Source organism: Anabrus simplex, chromosome 3 (assembly GCF_040414725.1).
Source record: "Anabrus simplex isolate iqAnaSimp1 chromosome 3, ASM4041472v1, whole genome shotgun sequence".
Lineage (NCBI taxonomy): Eukaryota > Metazoa > Arthropoda > Insecta > Orthoptera > Tettigoniidae > Anabrus > Anabrus simplex.
In genome coordinates this window covers 148,338,131-148,364,687 of record NC_090267.1, presented here as the reverse complement: position 1 = coordinate 148,364,687, position 26,557 = coordinate 148,338,131, and the positions used below count along the sequence as shown (strand labels likewise).

The 26,557-nt window shown below is 36.8% G+C and overlaps 1 protein-coding gene across 4 annotated transcripts in view; it reads right to left on the bottom strand.

Moving 5' to 3' along the window:
- LOC136866098 (pre-mRNA cleavage complex 2 protein Pcf11) overlaps positions 1-26,557 on the bottom strand; it is a 444,626-nt gene that overhangs the window by 305,232 nt on the left and 112,837 nt on the right. For 3 of the 4 annotated variants that reach the window (XM_067142769.2, XM_067142771.2, XM_067142770.2), the window contains exon 3: positions 15,318-15,443. The exons of the other annotated variant lie outside the window; for it this stretch is intronic. In XM_067142769.2, coding sequence (XP_066998870.2) covers positions 15,318-15,443 — 126 coding nt within the window. The remainder of the gene's footprint in view (positions 1-15,317; positions 15,444-26,557) is intronic. 4 annotated transcript variants of the gene reach the window in all.

The window sequence follows — 26,557 nt, the reverse complement described above, 5'->3', positions numbered from 1 at the left end:
CCTATCTGTGTCGGTGTGACGTAAAGCAAATAGCAAAATATATACATATAATAATAATAATTTGAAGAGTTCTGGATGACATCAAAGCAGAGTATCCGGATAACCCGTTCCATGCAAAAGTAAGATGGCTGGGCAGGCCGAAGGCACTTCAAGTTTTATGCTTGCAGAATGCAATATATACCTTTTATGACATGAAAGGGCGGCCCGAAGTTCTTTTGTGTGATCCTAAGTGGGTGGCGAACTTGGCCGTACGTATCTAGTCAGCGTGGTCCGAACATCGTCCTGTCTGAGGTCTCCTCGCTGCCACAGTGTAGTGGTGGTAGGGGAAGGAGCGCTAGTCTGACTGCCCAGTGCTCTCGGAGCGCAATGGCTGGATGGCCCTGATTTAGAAGTACGGAATATTATAATTATGAAGACGAAGTTGGAATTCAAGAAGACAAATTGGTGTAAACATATATTTACAAGAAAAGGATTTAGGATATGGAATAACTTAAAAGGGAAAACATTCAATCTATTTCCAACTTCTTCGAAATCATGTAAGAAAAGATTAGGTAAGCAACTGATAAGAAATCTGAGATATAACTCAGATGTGTAGTGACTGACGATGTCAAGTACGAAAATAAGAAGGTCTTTGCAAGAGTCAAAAATAAAGGTATTTTTTAAAAGTGTATATGGGCAAGAGGGCCAACTCGTACTACATCATTTGTTCTTGAGGCCAAGTGGGTATTCAGGTCATAAAAGTAAGAGGATTGAAAAGGGAACTCAACATTTGATTTCCAAAGAGGGTGAAATAACAGTCACCATCTTCTACCAAGGATGCCGCAGTTCAAATCCCAGCCAAAGCATACTGAATTTTTGAAACTAGGAGTTACATTCCTGTGATTTCGATTCCACGTAAAACTGGAGGCAAAAGCTATTATCACATTATTTACAATTGCACATGTCTAGAAGTTAGGATGCTGTAAAATTGAAAATTTACTTAAATGTAGTGCTCAATGTAATAACTCAGGAGTCTGATGCCTTTGTAAACATTCCAAAATATTAAGGGATATAAACTTCATGTTCCAAAATATTGCAAAATGATGATTTTTAGAAAAGAAATAGAATGTGAAGAGATTTCAGAACCTAGTATTCTATCAATAATATCAATATCTCATACATGGAGAATTCAAATACAGTTTGGGATCAGAAGACGACGAAATGTTACCAGTAGTGATGGGCAGTTTGAGACTGTCTCGAGATTCCTCAAGATTAACGCATGCACCCGTTTCTAGCGAGAAACTGCGTGATCTCAAGATTGTTGTCCCCGCATTGTGCTGTGGCAGCGTGTCGCATGCCTACAGGCAGAATGGAGCTGAATGTTGTTTGTGCCGAGTATGCAAATAGCCAACCACAGGCCTTCTTTTCGCAAATACGTGTCAACAAGCGACTAGTCTGTTGATTTCTATTGATGTCTATTATTGACACAGTATAACATAATTAGAAAAGAATATGCATTATGGCATTCTATGTAACGGAAAGTACACAAATGAGTAAGCTAAGTAAAGGAACTGAATGCTACTGTAGGTGTACATAGTTATCACTCATAATTTATCAGAGCTCATATTCAATATACATTTGACCCGTGCTTGTGTTTACCAACATTATGGTGATGAAGGAAATTACTCCTTACAATATTATTGAGTATTCGCATCATAATTAGGTACTTCGGTATATGACTGTGCAATGTGTAATGCGATAACTTTAAGACAATGTCCGAAACTCAACGTTAGTCTTTGATGGGAATTATTTTTAAGAAATGCCATATAACACAGCCCGCTGTGTTAATTGTTCAAAAGTAAAATACATCAGCAGTAATACTTCTGGGATGATCTAACACTTAAATGCATACAATATCAGAGGACAATCTTCGCAGAGAACACCTCTGGCCCTGTCAGCAACACACGAATCTACCCTGTCGACGGCAATTGCAAAGTATTCTGGTATAACAAAGTATTCTGGTAGTTGTTAGGACGTTGCACAGTTTATAGCACAGGAGAATTGGTCTCTAGATTCTTGCGAGAGTCTCAAGATATGTGATATCAGTCCCGAGTGAGAGCCTTGCAGATCACTAGACGACAGTCCCACTAGATTGTTAGGGTGTATTGCATTTATTAATATATGATAATTTGCTTACGTGCTGTTACATGAGCATCCTATTTCAAGGCTCTTTATTTACTTTTAGAAGAAGGTTGGGTGAAAATGAAACAAGGATCTCATTAAATGCAAGTATAAAGTATTGTCTGTATCATTAGTACAGCAATAAATCGTTTGAGGAAATTATTAATTTTACATACTTTCTTTGAATGTTGCCCTTAAAGAAGAAATATAAGATCTTGCTTTAAAACAGCTTTCAACCAGTTGAACATAAACTGAGATCTATCTCGCCACAATATTTTTTGGTGTAAACAGTGTAAATATTTACAATATACATGCTGGACAGGTTTGGTGAAGTGCAAGAACATACGGTTGAAACTGGTTCATACGTAACCAAACTGTACGTAGTTCTGGTTTGTGGATAGCTGACGACTAGGCCATTTAAATACATATACTATCCGAATTATGCTTGACTTAATTGCATGTAATAGAGACAATACGCGACACTTCCGGATTTAGGCTTGTTAAAATGGGAGACAAATAGCAAGTGCTGCTCTTAGTGGCATGACCTAAAAATTCACGCATCAATGGAAATGTATACACGGGAATGGATAAATAAATTACGTCTAGAAAGAAAGTGTTGCTAAAACATTAACTTCAAAGTTTCTAAAGCAATTCTGGATACATGACTGGAGAATTATTTAGCAGGTTATTATTTAAAGACTGAAATTAGACATATAATCAAGATATGACATGGACTGCTGTGAAAGGCCTTGATCTTTCATTTATGCATTACTTTTTTAGCTTTAGCATACCTGCCTGAACTTTCACGGCTAGATTTGTCTTTTTCTCACATTTAAAAGCATTGTACATCACATTAGGACACTCGTCAATAAAATATCGGCACATTCCTTACATACATGATTCACTGAATTTACATTTAAGAGCTGGACAATTTTCCTTTTAACTTGAAGCCTACTAAGAGAAAGAAAATCTATAAATTTAGCTGCAAAAACATTCAAAATTTCCCTATCAGCAATACTTGCCATTACATTACGGTAAAGCAAATTTGGATCATCATCATCACATTTTTCAAATCACCCATATTTTCTTCAATGCTTGACAACTCATTATGGCATTGCAAATGGGGTAACTTGGAACACAACCAGCCACACACATGCATATGCATTTTCCCGAATTAAATCATAACCCACAGATCACACCTACAACAACACATTGGTACTGAAGGTTAACTGTTGCACTAATACAATAAAATAAGCTTACTATATTTTAAGCCAGTTAAAATATGGGTCACGCAGATCAGAAGTTTAGGAAGTAGGCCGTCTATAAAAATATATTTCTAACTGGAAGAATATATGCGCAAACAGAGTATTTACTTTTTCTTGGAAGAAAGACCGCGAACCCTTCTGCACGTCAGTTATTGCAGCCAAACGCAGCACATATCTTTCCACTCATATTGGCGGGATATATAAAGGAATGACACACGCTACTATTTACTTATGTCAACTTCATGCAAACGCATAAATAACCCCAAAATACTTCACAAACAAATATACGTGCTCTTATGACAGAATTAGTAACTCTCAGGTCACTCTGCTAGACAGAGCTCTAATCGCTGTTCCTCGATATCTCGCAGTGTGTCGCGTATTGTCTCTACTGTATATGGATATGTATCAACTAATAGAGTGATTTTAAAGTGATTCAGCGAGACATGAGTCAGACGTGAATACCACAAACGTACAAAAGTCAAGTGATTTGCAGACCTGTGGAGAGTCTTTTCACCGGGTGCCAATCTAAACTGAACTGATAGCCATGTGTCTGCCACACGCAGTTCAGAATCTAGCAGCTGGCGCTTTCGGGTTTTTCCCCATAGTGACCACACATGCAGGCTCACGACAGCCGTGTATCATGGAGGCTCTAGCCCCACTCTGGCCAACCAAAGTGTTCACTTCAAAACACCTTCCGTTTCTGCTCAGCTACTATGTGTGATAGAAAGGGAATAAGTTACTCAGAGGATAAAGTTGGGTTCATATAGGGTGTGGAGGAAAATCCGCATACATTGAAAGCAGAAATAGCGACAAAGCTAAACAAAGTTCTCTAGTTTCTTTATACTCATTGGAAAGGAGAAAAACTTGCAGGAATTTCATGAAGTGGGGTCAGAGTATGCAAAATATAGTTGTCTTCAATTTACAGAAATGGAAAAGGTACTTTACAACCCTATATAAAAATCTATAGGTGGAGCTTATGCCAATGAATTTAATCAAAAAGCAAGCCAAAAAGAATATGTTTCATTATTGATCAAACAAAATATTCAAACTGATTTCATCCAAATATAACTGTTAGATATGTATTCATTCATATGCAGGTGGCCATTCTTTAAAATGTTACAAGATGGCTAGAATGTCTGCAATATGTGTTTGAGCTCCCAGTTGGCGGTCGCATTGACTTCTGCACGTGCCCGACAGGCAGAACTGTATGTATAATGTAAGTCTAAGTGGTGTTTACAGTAGGATTGCATAGTTATTTTGTACGAAAGCTGCAATTATTATCTGTCATAGTATTACCGGTATTTCATTAACACTAACAAGAGTTTGTACGTGAAAAAGTAAAATTGTATGATAAATGCACTAGCGTGGATGACAGGGTTTGCAAAAACCAAGGGTTCTTTTTTAAACAAAACCACCTTGTTATTTTTAACCGCATGTACTTGTATTTCATCGTTACACCTGCCAATGAGAATTCTTTAAGGATCATCACGATGACAGATCCCTACCAAGAAAAGTTCTAAGCTGAAATATTTCACATAGCTGGTTTTATAGGTCAATGTTTCCGAAATACTGCTGAATCTTTTCTTTTTTTTTACACAGGCATTGAAAACGGATTTTTTTGTTTATATAAATAATATATAAAAACCAATTATATTTCATTCTGACCATTGATTTCATTATGTATTTCAGCAGGGAATCAATATTCTCTGGAGACTTAACATACAATCGTGCGTTAACGGCTTTTCTTTCATGTACTGTATTTTTACAAATTGAGAAGACTGGTAATGCATACCTCTTACTTATATACCGGTATCTGGCAGCAATTTACAACTATTTGCATATGATTTCAAAATTTTTGTAGGAATTTAAAATGACTATACTGTGTCTTTTATATCTATAAATCCAGAAAAGAAACAAATTTCACTGTAATGCCAAATAGATAAAACTGCTGATTTCACTTTTTCTTTTTTTAAGAATGTAGTTGATTAATATTTCGAACAGTGAAAATACAAACTGTTAACACTTTGTCAATTTAATACTCACTGAAAAAAGTGTTATGCCTGTGGTTTTTAAGAGAATTGTCACTACCAACTGTAATATCATAATATTCATCACTGGTATGGTAAACCAAGTTGGTGCAGCTCTTTTCAGGCACACCGCCAATGGAGGTGCTGCATGTACCATTTCAATCACATACCAGCCTTCCTACCATTCTTAAATTTCTGCTAGTACCAGAACGTTATGCCACGGGAGCGGACATTGGTACGGTGATATAACTTAAGTGTAATATATATCTGAAGCAGTTTTATGAAACGTTCATGAAACAAAGTCCATTTCTTAATTTATTAAGAACAAAAGACCAATTAGGAACAAGTTTTCAAGGTGGGCTGATGATGTTGGGACAATAGTAACTTCAATGCAACTTCTGACAACTCCATAAGCTGTCGAGGAGCGAAGTAACAGAATGATCGTGTTAATGTAACTCGCCCCCAACTGCCTTCTTTGTAAGCTCTCCAAATTTTCCAGATTTCTCTCAGAAGTGTAGATAACTGGTTATTTCCGAGGGGCTGACGTTTATAAGAAATAAACTGACAAGAGAGTCCACCTTTTCAATACAAAATGAATGAATGAATTCATCTACTTGTTCATGATGTTTCGTTCAGTATCAGTCCCTGGTACACAGGGAAGCAAGAAAGTATGCATTACATTACTATTTCCTCCTCCCCTTTTTTTTTCTACATGTGACAAGAGTCCTCATGGTTATCAGGTACACAAAGGTCCGTCCGTGCAACAGATGCTTCATGTTTTTGGCATTCACTTATTAGTTGATTTACTGCATGAAGTACTGAAACTGTAATAGCAACTTCGTTTAGAAAAGTACCAACATAGAGAAAGGGCTTGATTGAAGAAGGCAATTTCTCGACTTCATCATTAGTAGGAAATTTCCAAATGCAGTTGAGGATAAACAAGCATCTCTCTGTGAGCACCAGCAAATGTCTGAAGGTAAGTATACTTTAGAATCACCATTTTGTGTATGTTCATGTTCTTGATGAGAGTCATTGAAAGACTTCAACATCACATTCGTATAAAATAAAATGTTTCTTGAGAGAAAGCCTTGATTAATACCTTTCCAATATGGGCATTACAGGCAAAATACCTAAGGCCAACTTAACCATGTTAATGGCGTTGTCTGAAACTGTACATTAATGTTAACATTTTATTTCTCCTTAGCTAGTTGTGATTCAATAACCACATTACATAGAGCTTTGCTTTTTCTTCTGGAGATCCTAACATATCGAGAGCTTCAAGAAATACATTTTCAACGTTGTCACTTTTTTTGAATGGATTGTAAGTGTTCAAACTTTTCTGTGTTGATTAGTTCATCTTACGAAAACAGTCTGTACTGGCTGTCATGTTTGTATTAGTAACTTCACAATATATTTCAACCAAAAGCTTATAATGAAGTGCTTTTCGTGTTAATAGATAATAGGCAGATCTTTATACAGTGCACTGATTCTATGACAATGAATCTGATATCAAAGTCATAGAAAGCTGTGGTGGGAGCAAGATCTACATCCTGCTTTGTGGAGGCATTCGATAAGTCACAATCTGTTATCTGACATTTCGACATGGAAAGTGTTGGTAAAGGAATCAAAGTCAATATCATCTTGTGTCACTGGGCATTCCAGTCTAGTTGATATAGGGTGAAATTGAGAAACTTGTGATTGCTGTAGTAGTAATTCAGGAGCATTGGAGTTCGGTGCACACTTTCCTGTGAGCTTTCAGGAGTGCCCTTGCTGTATTTTTTTTACAGTTTCTCCAGATCTACAACACTTAGCACAATTCTTATGTTCCAATTTAATTGGAATTAATTTGAGCTCCTTGTACACACTATGAACAGGCTGACCACAATGATTCAAATTAATTAGTGCAGAGATAGAACACTCCCATAGGACAAAAAATAAAATAAAAATGCTAACAAATTCTTTAAGCTTACAACTGGAGCCAAGAACCTAAATTGAAACAAGAACAAACTAACAGGACACGTGCAGTTATTTTTGGCTTAGGTTCTGCATTCAGGTGACAAGCAGCGAACAATTATTTTAGCACAATGAATGTCAACAAAGCTTTTATTATTTCTGCACTCTGATGATGGACTGACTGACAATTCATAACAAAGGCAAACACAGCTCAGCTTATTGTTGTAGGAAGAGTCTTTGTAATATGGCATATAGCACCGGCACATATCGGTACTCGGCACTATTAGTGCGAGGCAAAAAAATAAATACCCAACTAATTCTTCAGTCCAAACTTCACAGTTAATAATGTTCCATTAAATGAAAAAGGGCACAAAGCGATTCTGAATAAAGAGTGGGTTCCAAAATCTTTTAGTTTCATGTCACAAATATTATACAGTATATATATAATTTCTGGGATCTCCTTGATAAGACAATGAATAAAATAAGTATGAATAACATCAAGATCCTTATAAGGGACTTTAACGCTCAACTGGGTAAGGAAAGGAAGTATCAAGATTAGTAAGAAAGTGGGCTCCTCATTAATTTACTAACAGAAATGGCCAAAGACCCGTAGAAATTTGCACAACCCATGGACTAATCTCCAAGTCTACATATTTTAAAAGAAAACCACACAAACGTAAAACTTGGAAACATCCTGATTGGACAAAAGGAGAATGACCACATATGTATGGACAAATTCACTCACAAGAAAATCCACAATGTCAAAGTTCTAAGGGAAACAGACACTGGTTTAGATAATTAATTACAATTAAACTTACTCCATTAAGAAGAAAAAGACAAAATACAGTTGGAGAGAAAAGGACATACAAACCTCATCAGTTACTGCAGAATGCCCAGTATCGAAAAAAAAAAAAAAAAAAAAACAAAAAAAAAAAAAAAAAAAAAAAAAAACAGGAAGACTAACAGACAATTTAGATGACCTAATACCAATTCTTAAACAGAATGCAGAAGATCTAGATCCATTAAATCAAAGGAAAGGACATGCCTGGTGGACCTCTGATTGTGATAGAATGCACGAAGAAAGACTTCAAAAGCTTTGTTGAAATTTCAAGCCCACAAAACAGCAGAAAACGCCATGAACCTCAAGAATGTCTGAAAAGAATTCACCCTAACGATGAGAAGAAATAAGAAAAAAGTATCAAAAATATTTAATTAACTCTATTGAGGAAAATTATTACAAAACCAATTCTAGAGATTACAAAGCCTTTGATAAACAATTGCAAAAATACAACCCCTCCACCACATTATTGTTGATAAATAAAGATGGAAAAATAGTGCATAACAATAAGGACAGCACAGAAATCATGGCGAAAGCATTTAACAAGCTCTTGAACAGTGATGAAACTGAAAAGTTCCTATTAATTGATACAAATACCCCGATAAAAACTAAACCAGAAAAGACAAACCCACCTACAGCAAAAGAAGTTGAAACAGTGCTTAAAGAAATGAACTACAAAGCGTGTGGACAAGACTAGGTTTTCGCCGGGATGTGAAAATATGCCGGCAGTGTAACTCGAACATCCCTCCATATGGTATTAGAGAAGATTTGGATATCAGAAAAATTCCCAGAACAATGGACAACAGCTATAATTAATCTAATTCATAAGAAAGGTGAAAGAAGTAATCCAGACAACTATAGAGGTATTTCCATCCTTGACTGCACGTATAAGGTTTTCTCAAAGATACTATATAGTCGGATTAAAGAACAACTTGATCAAGAGTTCCCTTATTCTGAAAAATCTAAAATGTGTTTAGGATTTGATGGTTTGTCATATGTTCATAATAAACCTCCAAAATGCCTTACAGTTACCACCAATACAGTCAATGTTTATTTAGTGACACTACTGACACATCTGGAAGAAGTGTCGGTTAACAAAACTGAAAAATAAAGATATGGAGTCTTGAAGTGCAAAGTTTGTTCTGTTTTTACAGATAACGCTGCCAACATTTCAAAAATGCATCTTCTGCTTGAAAATTATGAAGATTTGGATGTAGACACTTATGGGTGCTCAGCACATGTACTAAATCTGCTACCAAATGATACTCAGTTTCAAACAGAGAGAAGATTTTTGATGAATGTAACCAAACAGTTCAGAAACCACCACTTCGCTAATGCAGGTTACAGAAAATATGGAGCCCCAAGAAGTGTTCTGACAAGATAAGTATGCTGGATTATCATGGTAAAATGGTTCCCATACATTTGGGCCAAAGACATTTTGACCATACTTTAAAGTATCCAAGAACATTTTTGCCGATAATCCACTATTGTACCGGTTACGACCTGTACATAAGTATTTTTTGAGCATAAGTTACATTTATTTACCACGCGTAATGTTCCGAGCGCGCCTGGTTTGTTTACCAGCAGCGAGGACCAGCTAGCGAGTGCATGACGACTGTGAGCTGTGACGTAGCCACAGGGGCTAGCTAGACCGCCCGCTCGTCTCAACACGTGTTACCAGCCTTGACTGGTATTTTCTGGATTCCACGTCACTTGTTCTAGAGAGTTTGATGGAGAAAATTTTGAAATTTCTAATAATGATGCTAGCGAATCGAGCGATATGTCATCTTGTTTGGGATCACCTAAACGTCCCAATGCTCGAGTTTCAAGCAAATCCATCGAGGGATTCGGGAGATAATCAATCAAACCATATTATGACAGACATCCCGGATTGAATAAAAGGAGGACCTACTGTAGCCTATTCACACAGTCTCAGCTGAGTAGTCAGCGGGGACACTCTTGCTGCTACTATCATCGTGGAACTCTGTCATTATACAAGTGTGGGAAGACGATCCTTCCAAGTACTATAAGTGGACTCATAAGACTTTGAGTGTTGTAGAAAATTTTCTAAGTCTTCGTAATTGAACTTAGAATATTTACAAGAGTTAATTGAATGGAATTGTATTATTTTCATGTGTTCGAGACCAGAGTCAAAGTTTTTCTGTAGATAGGACCTACCTCCTGTACCGAGCCCTAGCTACAATTAATCCAGTTTTTTGCCCTGAGAACTATAGTCATGCTACTTTAAAATTTAATCTGAGATTCGGGCTCTTTTACTGGTACACTATGTAATTCCGAGTTTTAATGATATATATAAAAACCAATGAAAAACAGTTTACGGCCAAATGAAATTATTAATTATTTACTGAAATTCTTGTTTTACACAGTATAAACCAACTGTTTGTATAGTAATTATTTATAATATGATCTACAGTATTAAGATTTGATTTGATACATTTCTCTTCTTGATAGGATACTTAATGTTCCAGTGGCTGCTCTAAAGCTGTAACATAAAAATGTTGTTGTCCCATCACTTTGTGTATATTCCAAGGAATTACCAAATGGACTTGTGGTGCGTAATAACGATAGCCTGTAATTTTGAATGCCAGCCTTCGACACAATTGTTTGTTCCTTGCATCCAACAAAGTACCTTGTCGTACACATTCTAGATAGGAAGGTTCCTTGAAGAGGCTACTCGTCTCCCTTTATCAAGCCATCCTGACAAGTTGTTCCCATGTATAAGGTCTCGAATATTTTCATGGCTGTTGTCTATTATAGTGGCAAATACTTCTTGAATATTTTGCAGTGGGACAGATTCCATATGTCTGCATGTAAGTTATCTACTAGGTACCTCTGGCTGACACAAATATTTACAATGTGCCTTCAAAGGGATTGGCCAATGTGAAATAGATATCTTTTTACCCTGCAGCTTGAAAGTTCCCAGGTTATTGCCTGCATTGCAGCAGTTAGTGAAACATACTCCAGACTAAAATCTAGCTGAAATTGATTTACTGCAGCCTTAATGTGTTAAAATATTGCTGTGTACAGTATGTCAATCCGTATTTTCAGTATTGCTCTACCCAGCTGAGGATCGATCAATCCAAACAATCAGTCACCACTGACCTGCATTCAGGGCAATTGCTCAGATGGCAGATTTCCTCTTGTTTATCTAATCTTTTCCTAATTCAAAGAATTCAGAAATTTATCAAACATCTCCTTTGGTAAATAATTAAAATCCCTAACTCCTCCACCAATAAATTAATATTATTATTATTATTATTAATATTGTCCTCTTGAATTCCATGTTCACATTGCGATCTTTTGTACTTTTAAAAATACCACTCAAACTTATTTGTCCACTAATGTCATACCATGCCATCTCTCCACTGGCAGCTTGGAACATGCTTAGTCAGGACCCTCGTCTCCTTCCTCCAGTCTTCCCAGCCCAAACATTGCAACAGTTTCATAAGGCTACTATTTTGTCAGAAATCTGCCAGAACAAATAGAGCTCCTTTTCTTTGGATGTTTTGCAGTTCTCAAATTGAGTAATCCAGGTGAGGGTCCCATATACTGGAACCACACTAACTGGGGGCTTACCAAGACTTACACAACCTCTCCTTCACATCCATACTGAAACTCCTAAATACCCTCTTAACAATCCATTTATGTGATTACTCCAACAAAGATATTCTCTCATATTAACACCAATGTACTTACAGGAACATCAACCTTATAAATGCAGTAACTTAAATTGAAAGGACTTTTCTTCTTTGTGAAACTCGCAACCTGACTTTTCACCCCGTTTATCATCACCATTGCCTGCTGTCCATCTCTCACCATTGTCTAACTCTTTTTACAGGATAATGAAAGACTGCACTTATTTCTCTATACAGTATAATATCACCTGAAAAAAGCCCTACCTCTGATTCCAGTTCCTTACTCATGTTGAGTCATCAGTCCATAGACTGGTTTGATGCAGCTTTCCATGCCACCCTATCCTGTGCTAACCTTTTCATTTCTACGTAACTATTGCATCCTACATCTGCTCTAATCTGCTTGTCATATTCATACCTTGGTCTACCCCTACCGTTCTTATTGCCTACACTTCCCTCAAAAACCAACTGCACAAGTCCTGAGTGTCTTAAGATATGTCCTATCATTCTATTTCTTCTTCTGGTCAAATCTAGCCAAATCGATCTCCTCTCACCAATTCCAATGAGTATCTCTTCATTCATGATTTGATCCATATATCTCACTTTCAGTATTCATCTGTAACACCACATTTCGAAAGCTTCTACTCTTTCTTTCTGAGCTAGTTGTCGTCCATATTTTACTTCCATACAATGCTACGCTCCAGACAAAAGTCTGGAAAAACATCTTTAATTCCTACATCAATGTTTAAAGTGAGAAAATTTCTTTTCTTAAGAAAGGCCTTCTTTGCTTATCCTAGTCTGCAATTTACATCCTCCTTACTTCTGCCATCGTTAGTTATTTTACTACCCAAATAACAATCTTAACTTAGTTCCTTTAAGAATTTCCTAATTTAATATTTCCTGCATCACGTGAGATGATTTAACAACGTATTACCTTCAAAAATAAGATTTTTAAAAAGATTGAATGAAGTGTTTTATACAAAAATCACATTATTACCTTTCATAACCTAACTTTAATTGACAGGTTAAACACAGGCTGCAGCCAAAAAATACATGGAGATAAAAGGAAAGATGTAAAAAGAAAGTGTCTAAAGTAGAGGGAAAAAGAATAAACAATAAGCAAAGGCAGTGTAAAAACTGCAAAGAAGCCAAAAACAGAGGTAAGTGGAATACATCTTCAAACTGCCTTTCTACAGGATTTATTTTTATCACTAACACCGTAACTTAAATCTTAATGGTTCATCATTTTTTTCTATTTTTTTCCCTTTCTGATTTGAACCTCATATTCCTTCATTAAAGAAGAAATCAATGTCATGATTATACCAAACTATATCCGGTGAGAGACCTAAATAGGAACAAGGCACCTGGAATTCATGACATTCCCTCTGAATTACTGACTGCCTTAGGAGAAACCAGCATGGCAAGGTTATGCCATCTATTGTGCAAGATGTACGAGACAGGAGAAGTGCCATCCAATTTACGGCAGAATGTTCTTATACCTATGCCCAAGAAAGCTGGTGCCAGCAAGTGTGAAAACTACCGCACCATTAGTTTAGTATCTTATGCCTGCAAAATTTTAACACTTATTATTTGCAGAAGAAAGGAAAGACAAATTGAAGCTGAGCGAGGACAAGATCAATTTGGCTTCAGAAGAAATGTAGGAACATGTCAAGCAATCCTGACTTTACATCTGATCTTAGAAGATCGAATTAAGAAGGACAAGCCCACATACATGGCCTACGTAGATACAGAAAAGGCATTTGATAATGTTGATTGGACCAAACTATTTAGGATTTTGAAGGTGATCCGGATCGGATACCGCAAATGAAGAATTATCTACAATCTGTACGAAAATCAGTCTGCAGTAATAAGAATCGAGGGCTTTGAAAAAGAAGCGGCAACCCAGAAAGAATTGAGGTAAGGCCGCAGTCTGTCCTCCCCTCCTTTTCAATGTTTACATAGAACAAGCAGTAAAGGAAATCGAAGAGGAATTTGGAAAGGGAATCACAATCCAAGGAGAGGAAATCAAAACCTTGAGATTTTCCATGATAATGTTATTTTATCTGAGACTGCAGAAGATCGAGAAGTTGCTGAATGGTATGGACATAGTTTTGGGGAAGGTGTACAAGATGAAAATAAGTCCAAAACAAAAGTAAGGGAGTGCAGTCGAACGAAGGCAGGTTATGCACGTAATATTAGATTAGGAAATGAAGTCTTAAGGGAAATAGATGAATATTGTTACTTGGGTAGTAAAATAACCAATGATGGCAGAAGTACTGAGGACATAAAATGTAGACTAGCACAAGCAAGAAAGACCTGTTTAAAGAAAAGAAATTTGCACTCACTTCGAACATTGATATATGAATTAGAAAGATGTTTTTGAAGACTTTCGTCTGGAGCGTGGCATTGTATGGAAGTGAAACATGGACAATAACTAGCTCAGAAAGAAAGAGAATAGAAGCTTTTGAAATGTGGTGTTACAGAAGAATGCTGAAGGTGAGATGGATAGATCGAATCACGAATGAAGAGATACTGAATCGAATTGGTGAGAGGAGATTGATTTGGCTAAATTTGACGAGAAGAGATAGAATGATAGGACACATCTTAAGACACTCAGGACTTGTTCAGTTGGTTTTTGAAGGAAGTGTAGGTGGTAAGAACAGTAGGGGTAGACCAAGGTATGAATATGACAAGCAGATTAGAGCAGATGTAGGATGCAATAGTTATGTAGAAATGAAAAGGTTAGCACAGGATAGGGTGGCATGGAAAGCTGCATCAAACCAGTCTATGGACTGATGACTCAAACACAAAACCATACATTTGAGACTTTAGATTCAATGTAAGGATTTTAATTTTAAAACTGCAGTGCCATGTTTCTCACAATAATGTATCTATGGTAGTAATAAAACTGATATTGATATAATTATTTGGCATTTATTTAACATAAACTAGTGGAATTTTAGTTTGAGTGTCTAATAACTTCTACCTACTGTACATGCTTAGTTGAATGTTTAGTATATGTGGCTGCATAGGCCCTTTTGTTTAACATTGTCAGTTTGATTGACCATTTCATTATCTGACTATGCAACTGGTCCCATGTTGGCCACTTAAGAGGGCATTCACTATCAAGACTACGCAATACCAGTTATGTTTCAAGAACAGAAATACAACTCCTGAAGGAAACATATGTTATCGCTACTTTCTCTCTCAAATGACCAGATATATACTAATTTAAAAGCTTCACATGCCTTTCATTTCAATACTTATACTGCAGTTACAAGTAATACTACTATTTTTTAAATTTAAAAATACACAAACGTTCTCATCCTCAATATCTGAACAACAAAATAAGAAGTACTGGTTTGGTAAGAATGACAGCAAATGTAAAATAAATTAAAGAAATTGAAGTAAGAGTATTTACCTTTTCAAATACACTGCAGAATGTAGAAACAATGTTCTGCGTGAAGAGACTTGTATATGCTTGGCCCACATTCTTGACGATTGAGTCAATGAGGTACAACACAGGCAGCTTAACTTCACTCCGGACCTAAGGGAATGACAAACACTCTGGGGGGTTGTTGTGCGATCCACATACCTTCCAGCACTTCACTTTGTGACCAAATGGTGAAATACAGAACTAACATTTTCTTTTTTTACAGGCAACACACAACATTCTATCAAATATATACATATAACAAGGGAACCACAGCTAATTATTTAAGTGAGGATTGCTATTCTAAGAAAAGCATGTACATAGAGAGCAATAAGAGTCAAACCTTCAAACCAGGGCACCAAACAGAACAAACAAGTAGTAAGCCTGAATAACATTACCCAGATTTATTCGGAGTAGGGAAAATTTTTCCTAGTTTGTTATCGTATCTCTTCTAGCTCTGCTTCCCTTATTATAAGAACAAAAGTCATTTCTTGGCATGAAATTACATGTCTATTCATAAAGGATCTAATCTAATCATAGACTTTATGTTAATATTACTTTATAATGTACCAAATTTACCAGCAAATCCTTTTGAAAAATTTATAATTTACAGATCTAGGAGTATGTGATCTACCTAGTCATACCAAAAATACAGTTACACAATTTTTGCGAATAAATTTCTCCTCATAAAAACAATTATTCCTCAATTAGAAACTATGCATGCTTCCAGATTTAGAGAAATTCCCATCCTGTTCATAGTCCAAAACAACTTATTCAGTTTATTCTATATATGGAATGAGTTGACAAGTAATTATGTGCGTATACCCCCTAATGCTATTTCCTGATACGAGTCAGGGATGCGGTGAGATGAAATTACATGGCATGTTTTTACGGCTGGATGGCCTTCCTGATGCCAGCCTCAGTTGAGCTAATGAACATGAAATGCATAATGGTGAATCAAATTCAGTAAGGAGGTGACAGGAATCAGCTGTGGAATATGAACTGTGCTGGGATTTGCATGAAAGTAAAAAGGGGATACAACAGAAAACCATTTCTCAGGGTGGCCAACAATGGGGTTCGAACCCAACTGTCTCCCAAAATGAAGAGCTTCGTTCTATAGCCATAGAGCATGAACACAAATGGCCATTCTGAAAGTAATCAAATTACTTGAAATAAAAACTTCTAGTAATTTTTACCTATAATAGTTACTTTATAAAAAATGTAATGTTTGCCCATAATTTACTTCTTAAATTAAAATGATAATTGTTACATTGTAGTAATCGATAGTAGCTTCATAGCACTGGATGAGCTACTATCCATCACTTCTGGGAATGTTTTAAAAATGTAACCGCATCTGTACAGTGTCTTTTTAGCAAATGCATACATGAACTTTCCTCCACGAAAGTGAGGCTTAGCGATGAAAAATTTAAGAACCATTATTTTGTAAAGTAAATGGCAAATTATTTGAAATCGTGAAAGACACCAACTAAAATTATCATTATGGGATAAAATAATTACAAAAGTACCAAGAATCATGTTTAGTTTCATTTCGTGATGAATGATAATAAATGCCTCTATACGAAAAGAAAATGTCTCATTTCCTGAACACTGGTTTATCCCCTATGGGTGGTAGAGTACATGAACGATATCCAGTGCCTGCAGTAAAAGCGGATCCAAGGGCTTTCATCTTGGGAACATGTATTGGCGACCACAGGTGCCCAAGCTGAGTATGGCACTTCTTACACTTAGTGTCAGGCTGCTGCTCACTTTCATATTTCCTATTTAATCTCCCTTGGTTAACTCTTGTTCTCTTCCAATGATATTAGGTTTATGAGGCCTAGGCTGTCTTTCATTTCCACAGCCTTAGTAGCCCTAGTCATTTTTGGACATCTTCATTTATGCCTTCTGCTTTTTACTCCTGATTAGTGTTAATAGAAGATGGTTGCCCAGTTGTACTTCCTCTTAAAACAATAATTACCAACACCTTATGGTGTCCTGTAAGGTAACTGTAATGTTACTAATTACATGTTGAAAAAGTAATGTGATAAATTGTAATTGAGTAAAATATTTCTCAAATAACTGAAAGTCAGCCCAATTACATTCTCTTCTACCTTTCCCACTACTGTTATATGACCTTCCACCCACCTTTCTCTTTACATGTCCCAACAATTTCACTTTATTTCTCATGATGATGCTTATTGTTTAAAGGGGTCTAATATTTAGGCCATCAGCCCCTATTTCTCATTTACACATCAATACAGTATACTTCACTATGTTTAACAGAAGCTGCATAACTATTACTTTTACAGATCAGAAAACACTTCTGAGAAATGCCATTCGGAACTTATTACAGCTTCGGAGCCAATGTATGTATGTACCAAGCATCTTCATATGAAAATATTTGCTTTCAACATGATGTCCAAAGGATGTACTCGGGCATTACTTGAGACCTTTCATACAATGACAATACCCTCATGTTCCTACTCTGTCAATGCTAGCAAAGATCAATTATCAGATAAAACTGAGTTTAACATTGTTAATTAGGTATCCTAACACACAGTGCAACCTTGTAACAATGGACTCACAACATTTTTTAATGAGCCTCACATGCTGCCTAAAAATAAGCAGAGAGTTCCTGATCACTCGACCTTTATCCCCGCATCCACCACACATAAAACAATACTGTGGCTGGAGAATAGGTTCTCAGCACTAATGGAAATACTGCTACATTATTAAAACTATCTTCGAAGTTTATTTAGTATCATAAGTTCAAAGGAAATTAAGTTCTTTTTAAAAAAAAAGATTTTTTAAAGATAAATTATATTTCACTAATATATCACAACTGAACAAGGAGATGTTCACTAGAAATGTATCAAGGCCACATCAATCCACACTGGTTTACATCAGGCAACTACTGACAACTTGCTAGTTCACAGAGGATCAGGACCTTATGTTTTGGGCCAACTGATGACTCAGTGTCATCGTGAAGTCTTATTATTCTGTGCACATAGTCACAACTAATCGCACAAAAAGTCTAGAAGAGTAACACACATTAAGCAGTGCAAGAGGATATTCAAGACATTAACATTCCAATGTCAACACCCAAATAACCAACCAATGAATTCAAAATAACAGCCCTTAAAACTTTTTGGGGTGGTAGCCTAATTGTACTTCCCCTTAAAACAATAATCACCATCAACAGAATTATAGTTCTGCAAGTTTCAAAATACAAACAACCAATATAAAAATCTTGTTACATAGTATAGTGGTATGACTAGGTAGAGAAATTAAACATGCCAGATGCAGAGCATGAGGCTTACATAAGAATGTACGTCAATTCTATATTAATAAAGTAGCTTCAATTGAATGCTGAACATATGTCTGGTCAAGAGTTTGGTCAGTTCAACATAAAGTGAAATATGTCTACCAAATCAGGTCATAACTTCATATTTATGACAGTGTGAAATTTGTGGACTTTCCTATCCATATACTACAGTCTCAAAATACTTGAATTTTTGAGCATTTTGATGTTATAGCTTCTAGATTTACTGGCACATTAAATTTCATAAATACTAGAACCAATGACAGAAAATATTTTAAAGAAAATGTAGAAAAACCTAATGTTGCACAACATGACATGGAGGAAATGCTTCAAATTTATTCAATTAAAGTGCTATGTAAAGCTGTATTTCAAGCATATTGTCAAAAGTGTTTCATGTAACATTATAATTTAGTTTACACTTTCAGCAAAAATGCAAATTTAACTTCCCATATGACATTCATGGCATCTTTCCAAAATTTAAACCATTCATACCCTAATTTTTGTGTGCTGTACTAAATATTATAAAATTGTTTTCTAAAAAAATGACATGAAAAGCCCAAAATGTTGATGTGCATATTTAACATTTTAATAAGTTGACTTTTGGTATACAGCAACATTGAAAATTCCAACTATTATACACAAGAGACACCCCAAAGTTTTACTACACAATCAGTAGTAATAACTTCAAAATACGTGGCTTTACATGTTATAAAGCCTGTATCAGTGCCGAAATTGGTCTATCTAATGTGCAGAATGGTACCAACACATCTTGAAGTCTCTAAAACAATTTCTGCAGCCAAATACAAATTGCAAAATCACTGTATGTAATTATGCACAGGGGGTCTGAAGGGGTTAAGAGCCCTGCTGCATTGTGGCAACTATCAAATAAGCAGCCATAGGGTCATAGTCATCAAGAATACATTCCAAACTGTCTATGAACTATGTGGCAATAAATACACTTACAGCATGTCCTTACCAACTAAACAGTAAGTTCCTCAGTTTCTTGATCCATTTGCAAGGTCAGTGGTAGTCGTCATTTTAGGAGACATAATGAGATTATCAATCCCATTTACAAAAAATCACCCTTAACCAAATAAGAAAAAGTGTAATCCAAATTGTTATGCTAAACCTAGATTAAAACACACACTGCTGATTTAATCTGTATTTTGCACAATTAAACTTCTAAAAACTGTCCTTACAAATCAGAATTCTCCAGTTCCCTGATATGTGAAATCCTCCTAGGCTGGACAATTTGCCTTCAGCTTGGTTAAGTATACATTAACGAGTATCAAAAGCATCCATCAGCATACTAATTAGCAAGTCATTAGGGTACAGAACAGTATATGGATTTTCAAGATTATTTCCATGTTACAACCTAATTTCTACTTCAGGGCAGGTGGAAGAGTTTTCAATTACACGAAGCAGCAGCATCATCCGTGGAATAATCTCTAATCTTTAATTCAAATCTACCTCCATTCTATATTAAAAATGACTCGTACAAAATCGTCAGACATTAAATACTTTTTGAAAAGAAGCTTATGAGAAATATTGCATAACAGCGCCATCACCTGCAATGTAGACCCCAACCTATACCTTTCATTAAGACTATTAACCATCGTAATTAAAGTTTTCTTCCTTGACTTACTGCTTATTGATAGAAAAAAAGGAATGTGTCTAGTCGAGTTAACACATGCAGTAATCAGTATGCAAGTTCATTCCTAACGAATGGTCACCAATTATTCCTAGACCTTGGAATTTTAGGCATTAAAAAATCCAGATTCAATTGTCCAAACTAGTTTACAGAAATACTAAATAATGTGCTAAAAATTAAAAACAAATAGGCTTCAAAAATTTCCTAACATTTTACCTGAGAATGCTGAAAAACGGTGATATGAATAAATAAGCTTCTTAATCCTCCGTCAGTTGTGCATGGGTCTGATAGCCCCATTGTCTGTTTTAGTTTTAATATCTAACCAATGGATGCACTCACGTTCTTATCATTTTAAGACATCTTACATCATACCTTGACAAATGCTTTCCTGGAGCAACAGCCTGATGAGACAAATAACTTCACACAAGCTATTACAATCAGCTGCTGTCTCACTGATAGACTCAGCGTGCCAAGTAATGTAACAGTTTGTCAGTGAACTGCCAAAGCAATTGCCTCAGTTCAGTAAGCTGCGTTAGTAGAAAACCATGTTGTATACAATGTTTCCTTATCTTACGTGATTTTTGCTGCTTACTGAACATGAGTAAAGAGACGTGACTTACAAAAACCAAGGGATGTGGATGAAGTACAGGGTCTTTTTTTTCTTTAGCTTGCTCCGATTATAAGGGTAACATGCACGGAACGGAAGGCGACAGCACGGCTGGGTGACTCATTTGCCGAGAGATATATTGCTTCATGACCGGCTACGATGATCTAATGCAGTACGGTAGAGATTAGTTTAGTTTAACACATGTGGTATTGGTAGAGTGTTCAATGTGTTCACTTTTAAAATAGCGTAGTTTCTGTAGGAATACTGAAGTATTCATGTGTTTAACAAGTGATGTATACAGTAGAACAGCATGTATTCATTGTGTTGCGCTATGCAAAGCATTCTTCCTATACAGAGTGTTGCTTTTGATTCATTCACAAATTTCCTGGCATAGTCACTCCCCACAGGAGTACGCTACACAAGTTAGTAAAGAAGTTCCACACCATCGGGTCCATTCTTAACAAGAATTCATGCAGGAGACGAACCGTTTTAACAGAGGAAAAGCTTGAAGAAATAAAGAGTTCTCTTGGAAAGAACTTCAACAAAAACCCTCTGTTGCGTCTCGCCGTACAAGCTAACGTGTCAATGTCTTCTGCCCACACAGCAACGAAAATGTTAAAAGCCAAACCATACAAACTCACCCCTGCCCAACATTTAAGAGGACCTGACAGTTTCGCTAGGGTCCGGTATGGGTATATTGACACAGAACTTTCATTTTATAGTGACGAAGCATGGCTACATTTAAATGGCTATGTAAACAGTCAAAACAAGTGATACTGGTGTGCAGAAAATCCCCACCAGCTGCATGTCCATCCACTTCATAATGTAAAGATAGGAGGTTTGTGCGCAATAAGTGCTTGCAGAATTATAGGGCTAAAATTTTTCTGTGAAACAATAAATGCTGATCGATACATAGACCTCATTCTCAGACCATTCTTTCAAGAGTTGACAGAAGAAGAAAGGAGTAATAGTTACTTCGTGCAAGATAATGCAACGGCACACACTGCTAATCGGTCTGTGGAGGTAATGTGGAAAATTTTTGAATTATCCCCCTAGATAAATACCTGTGATTATTACCTGTGTGCTGGCCCCGTGGTGTAGGGGTAACGTGCCTGCCTCTCACCCGGAGGCCCTGCGTTCAATTCCTGACCAGGTCAGGGATTTTTCACTCGACCTGAGGGCTGGTTCAAGGTCCACTCAGCCTGCGTGATTAGAATTGAGGAGCTATCTGATGCTGAGATGGCGGCCCCGGTCTCGAAAGCCCAGAATAACGGCCGAGAGGACGTGTCGTGCTGACAACATGACCCCTCATAATCAGCAGGCTTTTGCGCTCAGCAGCGGTCACTGGGCAGGCCAAGGCCCTTTCAAGTGCGTTAAGTGCCGTGGGATTTGGGGGAATTATTACCTGTGGGGGATGCTGAAGAGAAAAGTGTATGTGAACAACCCTCACACAAGAGAAGAACTACAAGAGAAAATTACACCCCTTCAAATCTGGTTTCATGAAAGGATATAGCACAGGGATGGCACTACTAAGAATTACAGACGACATAAGAAGAGCTATAGATGAGCGGAAAGTGACTATACTTATTTTACTTGACTTCAGTAGTGCGTTTGACACAGTAAATGTTTACATATTACTAGCAAAACTACACAGATTTAATCCGAGTCCCTCTGCTATTCAGTTCATTGCTCCATACCACATCAATTGGCTATGTGTTATTATAAACTGTATGACAACGGACTGGAAGACTAAGCAAACAGGAGTCCCATAGAGATCCATGCTAGGACTTTTTCTGTTTATGTATCAATGATATCTCTTCTCAGTTCAGCAGCCGTAGGTATCACATGCAGATGATCTACAAATATCGTTATAAAGCTGTTGATATTGAGTTTGGAATTCATTATATGAATTCTATTTTAAATCTGATTAGCTCCTATTCTAATGAAAATAGTTTTTCTTTGCGTTTAGGCCATCTGTGGACCACGGTGCCTGTGTTCTAGCTGTGTTTTTGTCGTCGTCTGCCCCTTTTGGTGTACTGGATTGTGCTCTTAGCGGCCTCTTGAGCCTTCCTGTTGGCCCAGTATTCCTTCATTTTCTCGCTGAATTCTTTCCTGCGCTCCTCTGACCAATTTCCGGCAACAAAGGAAGCTAAATATCCTAAATAAAAAGTTACTGATTTCAACTTTTGCTCGGTTGTGTAGCTATACCACTTCAATAATCTGTAAAAAAATTCACTCGCCACTTCACCCTCTCAAAACTCTCCAATAACTACTTCCAGTAAGCAAATTAAACTTATCCACATATTTCCAATACATAATTATTGTGATGATATATGCCACCATGGAACAAACAATAAAATTACAGAGGGCAATGAACTCGTGCATTAGGTTTATATTTTCAATTACATTTTCAACTCATATCCCCCCCAATTATAAAATACTCTTGGTCAAAAAAACAATGTACTACGATTTCTGCACATTGCAACCCACGTATTTCATCTGTTGAATGAATCTAAACCCCACAAAGTTTAATTTACTCTCCTCCTCTCATGAACATAACATGCGATTGACTACTATAATTCCTGTGCATTGCTCATCATATAACCGGACCTCTCAAGTGTCAAGTTCAAGGCTATGGAATTCCCTTCCAGTCAGTGTTAGGAATCGCACCTCTGCAGCTTCTTTCAAGCGGTCTTGCCGAGATTACCTATTAAATGGAATACCAGCTTGTGTGAATGTTAGAATGAATGAGGTTATGATGTTTATTTTATTATTTCATTATTCTGTTTTCTGAAATTTACTTAGATATTATGTGGTTAAGTGTGAGAGGAGCCCGTGAGCCTCAACTTCGCCACAGATGAAGGCGTGAAATAAATAATAAATACAAGTTATTTCAAACATCACACGTGCTGAGATTTGCCGAGTGTCTGCAAACCTGTTTACGAAGTGTCAGGTGTGTTTGACAGCTGAGGGACAATATTTTGAACATCAAATTTAATGCCAGGTAGGTTTCAGACTAATAGTTTCACTAGAAATGGCTTTCTATAAGTGTGAATTGCCACGATGTAGGAGGGAGGTAAAGCATGCATTATATATTTTTTTTTTGCTAGGGGCTTTACGTCGCACCGACACAGATAGGTCTTATGGCGACGATGGGATAGAAAAGGCCTAGGAGTTGGAAGCGGCCGTGGCCTTAAAGTACAACCCCAGCATTTGCCTGGTGTGAAAATGGGAAACCATGGAAAACCATCTTTAGAGCTGCCGATAGTGGGATTCGAACCTATCTCCCGGATGCAAGCTCACAGCCGCGCGCCTCTACGCGCACGGCCAACTCGCCCGGTAAAGCATGCATTATAAAGGCCAGAGACAGTGTCACTAAGCCAGCCGTGCCATGCTCTGAATGGTGCTGCGGAGCGAGCTAAAAAAATTACCCTGCATATAGTCTACTTTTGGATTATGATGATTTGCAAGTTGATGACCATTTTGAAGAAAGTTATGACTCCTATACTGAAGATAAAGTTAAAATAATATCTGTAGACTCAGATACTGACCATGAAGTTGATGATGATATTCAACGAGGCGAAGTGGATGGCACTAGTTATTTTATCAGTAAGAAGTCTACGTGGTAGTCTACTATTACTATTAGGCAGATGACCTTCGAATCAAATACTGTCTTCATTTTTAGGCAAGGATGGTACGAAAGGAATGAAGCACCAGGGTAAAAAAGTTATACCAATACAACCCCATAATGTTCTGACAAAGCTACCACAGGTTGTGGGAACCGTTAAGAATGCCAGAAAGGAACTTGATTGGTGGAAGCTTTTCTTTAGTGATACTGTGTTAGAGTTGACTGTAGAAAATACTAGTAACTACATAGTGTGAAAGAGAACTCGATTGTAAGCAAGATAGCAAACGGAGAGATGAAATGAAAGCATTCTTGGGTTTATTGTACCATGGAGGAATATTTTGTGGTGGATGGCAAAATATTCACGACTACTGAACAACAAATAATGTTGGTATCAATACGTTTAGAATGACAATGTCTGAAAACGATCCCAATTCCTAATCAGATGCATTTGTTTCGACAACAAAACCTCAAGAGCAGAACGACAGAAGACACAAGTTGGCAGCTGAGAGAGATGTCTACAATTCTTGTAAACAATTCCAGTCACATTCTCTCGGTCAAATGTCACAGTCGACGAACAGCTTCAAACATTTCATGGCCACTATGGATTATCAGTACATACCACCAAAGCCAAGTAAGGATGATATCAAGATGCTGCATTTTGTTTTATGTTACGCAAAACTTATAGCATGGAAATATATTGTGCAACCTGAAGGAACCAATAAAGGGGGAAAAAAAAAAAACTCTGCGGATGCAGTCATATTGAGACTTATAGAACCAATTTTTGGTACAGAAAGAATATTACGGCAGGTAATTGGTTCCCAGTTTGAAGTAAGAAAAGAAAACTATTCTTTGTAGTGAGATTGCATAAAAGCAAGAGGGCATTAGCAGTAATTTCCACTTCTCCCAAACGCCGTCAGCAACACGACAGCATCTTTGGTTTCACAAAAATGAAACTCTTGTTTCGTATGGTAAAATAAAAAAGGTAAAACTGCGGCTCTTCTTTCAGATCTGCATGTATCAACAAACAAGGTGTCAGAGAGTGTAGACTGGAAACTTGAGATGATTCATTATGACAAAATATGGAGTAGTTGTCTTCGATGAATTGACTTATGTATGATGTGGCCATATCAACAAGGTGGTCGATGGTGACCTTTTTCAACATCCTAAACACTGCAGGTATAAACTCAAGAATTATCTTTCTGCAAAACTAAAATACATACTCTGACAGACTTGAGTCGCTCAAAACCTTGGCTCGTGGTTTTCTGTTGGAGCAGCTGCAAAGAGGAGCAACTAATATTAAGTCTGCCAAACAAAATGAAATGTTTGCTGGAGAAATACAAACTTAAAGGGCAAACAGAAGACAGGTTGGAAGATGCTTCGGAACCCAGCAGCAAGAAGAGGAAAAGATGTCAACCATGTTACATAGAGACAAAGAAGGATTGCCATAACAAGTGTGTGTGTAAAAAGTGCAAAATCTACTTATGTCTAAAACATGCAAAAACTGTTTACAGAAATGTCTTCTTGTGGACAGTGCAGAAAGTATCAGTGACTGATTAAATTAAGAGTATGTCTTAACTACAAAAAAAAATGTTTGATGAAGATATTTGCTAAGAAAAATTAGAAATAATGAATTGCTTTCTTTGATAGATTTAAATTTCAACTTGTATATTGTAAATACTTTAAGATATTATGAACTCTAATTTTTTATATAAACATTCAATTTTTAATGCTTATGTATTTGTGTGAATTAGGAACAATATATATTACCATAACACAAAAATAATGAAAAATATCTTCAAAAGCAACAACATGAGGCCACCAGACCCAGCATGACTATTGGCATTCTGCAAACCCACGCACCCGACGGAGGGTTAATCTGGAATCAATTGCACCGTCCAAAACAATCCATAGATGTAGATTTCATTCCGCCACAATCCATCTATCGTATACCGGCAACACCATCTACAACATTTATGTTTAGGCAGAGGTACTTTTTCAAAGCTACGCTGTATGTCAAAAG